At 56.5% G+C, this 6,000-nt stretch overlaps 1 protein-coding gene across 1 annotated transcript in view; it reads right to left on the bottom strand.

Annotated features, from left to right (window-relative positions):
* TRABD2B (TraB domain containing 2B) overlaps positions 1-5,104 on the bottom strand; it is a gene marked incomplete at both ends in the record, with an annotated part of 208,692 nt that extends 203,588 nt beyond the window's left edge. The window contains 2 exons of the mRNA XM_080692818.1: positions 2,435-2,995; positions 5,003-5,104. Coding sequence (XP_080548944.1) covers positions 2,435-2,995; positions 5,003-5,104 — 663 coding nt within the window. The remainder of the gene's footprint in view (positions 1-2,434; positions 2,996-5,002) is intronic.
* Positions 5,105-6,000: the final 896 nt, after the last annotated feature.

Below are 6,000 nucleotides of genomic sequence, written 5' to 3' on the forward strand. Positions count from 1 at the left end.
GGTGGCTCCTCCAGGGCCTAAAGTCCCAAACCTTAACTTTCTTCCTCTACTTAACAAGTAAAACTGTGATACTTCTGCCCAGAAAAAAAAAATTAAAACTAAAGTCCCAGGCCTTAGCAAAAAGGCACTTTTTAAAGTCTTTTCTTTCTAGCTTTCCTCTCTCTGCCCACCCCTTGAAATATTTTGCAATAACAGCAATGCTTCGAGGAAAGAAAAAATAAAAATCTGATGCACTTAACAGATATTTTGGTACAATAATGCATCACAGATGTTCATATCAAACTGTGCATGCGCGCATGCAGTTTTACTAAGTAGGTTGTTGCATTTCTGACTTGGGGTTTTAGGATCCTTGACAACCCCATCTGCCCAGGTTCTTCATCCCACCTTTCCCAGTTAGTTCAAGGCTGCCCAAGGCGTTGGAGGAGAGATTTCATTACTGGTTTCCAAAACAATAACAAGACAAATTGGTACAGTCAGATGCCCCCAGCAGGTGGTGAAGAGTGTATAGATTAGGTAACCCAGGGCCGTCCTGTTTTCTTTTGTTTGGGGCCTGCTTTCTGCATCCCTTGGAGAAGTTAAACCCAAGAACGATTTGAAGAGTGGCCCAGGCCGCTGATGGGTTAGTAGGTTTTTGAAATAGAAATTGGAGTCTGTTTGATCTTCAAACGTGGGCTTTGGAGACTGTCAGCAGGCTTCTTGCCGGCCGATGAATGGCTCTCAGGAACTTTTCCCTAAAACATAACCTCACACACGTTCCAGCAAATGTTTTCCACCTACCAGAACCATCATTTGATTGCAAAGCAGCATTTCCAGAAACCAGAGAAAGATAGTTTTGTTGTCTTAAGAGAGAGATTAAAGCCAGGGGCTGTTTAACCAGAGAGCACCAGAGCTCTCCTCAGCTCTTTCTGGATTCCTCTGTGGTTGGTACAAAGAGAGTGTTAAGAGTGATGTGGGTCCCCTAACTCCCCAACCTAAAGAAGATATCGAGGCCAGACAGGAGGCCTTAGCAGAGAGGCCTACCACAAACCTGTCTCCAAAATGAGATGGGCGGTGAGTGCAGGGGGAACCTCTGAAACAGATAATATCAGCTCTGAGGCTGGCAAGGGAAAAGTCACTTCAGAGAGACAGAGCCGCTATGTTCAGAGGAATCAGCACTGGGCCAGAGAATACGCAGGATTTTCCCCCGTGGAGAAGGAGTCAGGCGTAGTCAGAACCCTGCGGGGCGTGACTAACTGGCCCAATATTCCTGCCACCGGGCCCTCTGGGTAAGGGCTCCACAATTATGGGAGAGCCAGCAGGAGAACCGACAAACCCGCCTTTCATTTGGCCGGCAAATCAATCTGCCTTCTTACCTCCCTGGGGACAATATTGCATTTCCCCTGGAAAAACAAAGGCCAGAGATCTCGGAACGGGGATCGGTTTCTGCCACCGTTTCCCTGGTGAAGAGCTTGCAACATCTCAGGAGCAGCCAGCAGGTCTGATTCCAGTGGTAAGAGTTTCTGGCCTGGCCATTTTATGGGGCAGCCTCTTCCATGGGGAGCATGCACTGGGGGCATCCGCTGAGACCCATCTTGGGGCCTCCTTGCCAGAGCCACCAGCTGGGGAGCCCCTGTCCTGAGAAGGACAGCGCTTTTCTCAAGGCACAGATGTGAACTTATTGTTCCCAGGGCCTCAGAGTTGAGTTTGGGGCCAGTGAGTTGCGAGTGACCTCTGCCCATAGAGACCGGCCTTTAATGACATTTTGCTGGATCAGGTCTCTGGCAGCCAGAGACTTTAAACCTCTTAAGCCCATCCCTTCCCCCTGGCCCCACTCCTGAGGTTCAGAAATCAGAACTGCCAACCTTTAAGCAAACACATTTCTCTGAAATTATTAACCCCCAAAGTCTCCTTGCTGCCTTTCTCCCAGTCTTAGGGAAGCAATCTGATGGCTGCAGAGCTTAGCAAAGGCCAAAGAAATCCTGCAAGAGCAGAAACAGCAAAGCAGGGCTAGCAGAGACCAGTTCCATGACACCTCCCCTGCCAGGCCTCCTCCATCAGGACACACTGCTGCCCCAGGGATGTGTCTTTACAAAGGCCTCACACCAGCCTCCTGCTCCCTGGACACCAGGCCCTCAGGAAAGCCTGACACAAACTCCCCCTTTTTGTTTTAGATCCCTCTGATGTGCCCAGGGAAAAATTTTCTGCTCAGGTAAGCACAGCAGGACTGGATATCTCTAACAGGTAACCACCGAAATAGCAGCAAACTTCTTACTCCAAACTCTGGCATGCACTGTTTTCCCCTTATCCCATCAAAGCAGCCCCAGGGCCAGAACAAGGCTCCCCTTCTGAGATAAGGGGCTAGCTCTAGCTGCTTGCTGGAGGAAGAAGACAATAATCAAAGCAGATGACTGAGGTGCCAACAGCTGCCAGCCCTGGGCTAGCTGTGCATGCCTACCTGGGAAAAGTTGAGCCCATTGAGTGGATGGCACTGCTCCTCCACCCGCTCCACGGCCCCAGTGCTCTTCTTCATCTTCTCGGCCTGCTGGGCCAGATAAAGGTCCAGCACAGGTACGCCACGGGAGCGCACGTCCGTTTCCGTGAGCGAGTTCACCATGAGCATGACCCACACGGGCCTCTTGCGCTCCCAGTTGCCCGCGATGGCGTTGAACAGGTAGTCAGCGTAGAGCCCCTTACCCCGCTGTGCGGGCGTCATCCACGAGGGCATCATCAGCTTCACATAGTCCAGATGGCGCTTGAGGCGCCAGTAGAGCTCACGGGGCAGCACGTCCTGCAGGTTCTCCCCGTGCGGCAGCAGCTGGCAGCTGGCCAGGGCCGAGATGGTATAGGGGTCCGTCAGGTCCAGCTCGAAGTAGACCCGGGCGCTGGCCTGGAAGGCCGCCTTTGAGTTGTCTGGGATGAAGTCCCAGACGCGGGTATAGGGGACGTGGATGGTGCCAAACAGGTAGGCTGGAGGGTGGCGCCGAATAGTCCACAGGAAGGAGTTCAGGTCCCTCTGCTGCAGGCGGGAGGAGAAGAGAGGAGAGGAGAGGCAGTGAATCTGGGGGCAGCAGAGCAGAGCCAGGGCTGGCCCAGAGGATGGCACGGGGAGGTAGGGATGGCTGTGGAAAAGTGCAAGGGCTTGGGAAGCTGGAAGACCCACGTTTGAATCCCTAGCTTAGATGGAAGATCTTGGGTGAATCATTTCACTTCTCACAGCCTCAGTTTCCTCATCTGAGAATTAAGGGTGAGAGCAGAGGCTGTCGGGAGTTTTCAGAGGCACAATATATGTCTATCCAGCCCTCAGCAGTGCCAGGCATGGAGGAAGTGGGCAATGAAGGGAAGCGCTCATTAGGACCAGCTTTCGCTGCATGAGCCAAGGAGTGCCACACCACCTGAGAACATTTATGCTCAGCCAAGCCAAACCTCCACCGGTGGTGTTTCATGTGGAAGGTGGGGAGAGGGGGACCAGGAGTCCTGCTCTGGCAAGAAGGGAGGAAGTCATATAACTTTTAAATCCGACCATTAGAAGACACATGCCAAGAGCACTTTGAAAGCAGAACACCTATTAAAAATAGCACACCTATTTCAACAGCTACTTCCCATTCATGAAGGTGGATACGGTTTTCTTCTCGGAGGGCAGATCTGGGGTGTTAGCTACTTTGCTCCACTAGCTGGGACCATAGATGAGAAAGTGCTTTAAAAACCTTGCAAAGCCAAGTCAAGTCTCAATTTCTGGTTTGAGAGCAGAGGATTCCATAGGATTAATCCTAAGCAACGTACATATTCTGGGTGTTTTCCAAGCTCCTCCACCAAAAATGAAATACCTGGTCTCCACTCCCAATTCTGTCATTTTCTATGACCTAAACTCCCATGATTGTGTGTGTGTGTGTGTGTGTGTGTGTGTGTGTGTGTGTGTGTGCAAGCCATGGCTATTTCTCCAGATCCAGATTAGGGCCAGGGAGGGAGTAAGGAGCCTGAGAAGGGGTCTATCATTTCTTTTAGGAAAAGCCATTTTTCCATTCAGAGCAGTCCCTGGAGTGCCCACTGACCACTTACAAATTTTAGATTAACTCATAACATTTTTTCCACCCGATTCTGGACAAATGAAAAGTACGTGTTGGAGGGTAGAGGAACAGTACCTTATTTTACTAACAACCCAAAACTGTAAACCCCAGCATACTGGAATAGAGTGTGCAGCCAGCTAATGAGCTCCCTGTTTCTGCACAAGGCAGGCTGCTGGAGGTGCACCTTGCCCAAGGTCAACTAATTCCCTGCTAACAAGGCAGAACAAGAGGACCCTACAAACACAGTTTCCCAGTCACCTGGCCTCCCGTTCAGGATTATTGCCAATGCATAAATTAACACGTAAAGGAAAGGATACTGAGGTACTTGGATTACTGATTTTGGGAGGAAAATTAGGAGAACCAGTAATTATTGCACTCCCCAAAGAAATATTAGGCCAGCATGTCCTAGCATCTCCTTTTCCTCTCCTCCAGACTCATCCACCCTTTTCATCATACTGGGGGCACTGGGGACAGGAGGTGGCAGGACTTGGGATGCTGCAGCCAGGAGAAAAGTGAGAGCCAGCTCCTGGGAGAAAGTTTGCCTTAGATTAGACTAGGAGGGCAGGGAGAGGGAGGGAAGCCAGGAAGGGGCAGTGTGGATGGGAGCGCTAGGAAAGGGGTGGAAGGAATGTGGGGAGACAAGTGCGAAGTGGGCAGAGACCAGGATACAAGTCAGAAAGATAGAGTCAAAAGGGGGAGAGGGGAGAGGAAGCGTTCCTGCAGGACCAAAGTCCAGAGGAGAGCCCGGAACGTCTGCCAGTGGAGAAGGAGCCGGAGAGAGGGAGCGCCCGTCTCGGCTGGGGCTGGAGTGGGGCCGGGGCAGGCGGACGCGCAGAAGGAAGGGTGCCCGAGGCTGCGCCCGGGGGCAGAGGTGGAGCTGGCGGGCGAGGTGCGGCGGAAGGCTGGACCCTAACCCTCGCCCTGTGGGCGGGAGAGTGGCTGGGCTGGCGCTCGCTCACCGATCCGGGCGGCCGGCACTGTCCTCCGTCCGGGGGCTGCGGGCGGGCGCGGGCGGTGGCGAGGAGGGCGGCGAGCAGCGGCCCCGCCAGGGCGGCGTGCATCCTGCCGGGGCCCGCGGGGCGCGGGGGACCCTCCTGGGCAGCGCCCCCTCAGCAGGGCGGGGAGCCCCCAACTGGGCACTGAGGAACCTCTGGAGCGCGGGGCTCCAGCCACGGGATGCTGGGAGCCCTCTGGGGCGTGGCTGGATGTCCCTATCGGACCTGGGGTCCCTTTGGGGCGGGGCTCCGGCTTTTGGAAGAGGGGGACCCTCTGGGGCGGAGCCCCTCACCGGGGCGCGCAGCCGGGTTGGCCGAGCCGGGGTTCTGAGAGCGCGCAGGGTTCCCGGGCTGCGTCAGGTCCAAGGGCGCGCGGGGTTCCTGGGGAGCACCGAGGTCCCGGGCGCGCGGGGCTCTCAGGTTATGCTGGGCACCCGGGGCGCGCAAGGGTCCCAGGGGTGCGCGACGCTCCAGGGGGCGCGCAGCGGGACAAGTGCGGCGGAGGGCGCGGCGGGGCGGGGGTCGGGTCTGGGGCGCCCGGCTGTCCCCGAGCCCGGCTCAGAGGGGCGGCGGGCGGCCGCGCGGCCGCTGCCCGGGCTCCGCCATGCTGCTCCGCGGCCGGGAGGGAGGGAGGGAGGAGGGCGGGAGAGCGGCGCGGAGCCGGGCCGGGCGGGGGGCTGGGGCCGCCGGGCGGGGGAGGGGAGGGCCGGGCGCGGGGCCGGGGGGCGGGGGCCGGGGGCCAGGGCCGCGCCGGGCCGGGCCGCAGGGAGTCGGGGCGAGCTCCGCGCCCGGGCGCTGCGAGGCGGGGTCTGATGGGCATGGCAGGCGCTCGCTCGCTCCTCTCTCGCTCCCTCACACGCGCGCGGAGGGAGGCGAAGCCCGCAGCAGCCACTTCCCAACTTTCCAAACTTCTCAGCGCAACTTTTTCCTCTCCTCCCCTGCCCGCGCCTCCTCCTCTCTCC

This window comes from Muscardinus avellanarius, assembly GCF_963383645.1.
Source record: "Muscardinus avellanarius genome assembly, chromosome: 3".
In the NCBI taxonomy this organism is placed as follows: Eukaryota; Metazoa; Chordata; class Mammalia; order Rodentia; family Gliridae; genus Muscardinus; species Muscardinus avellanarius.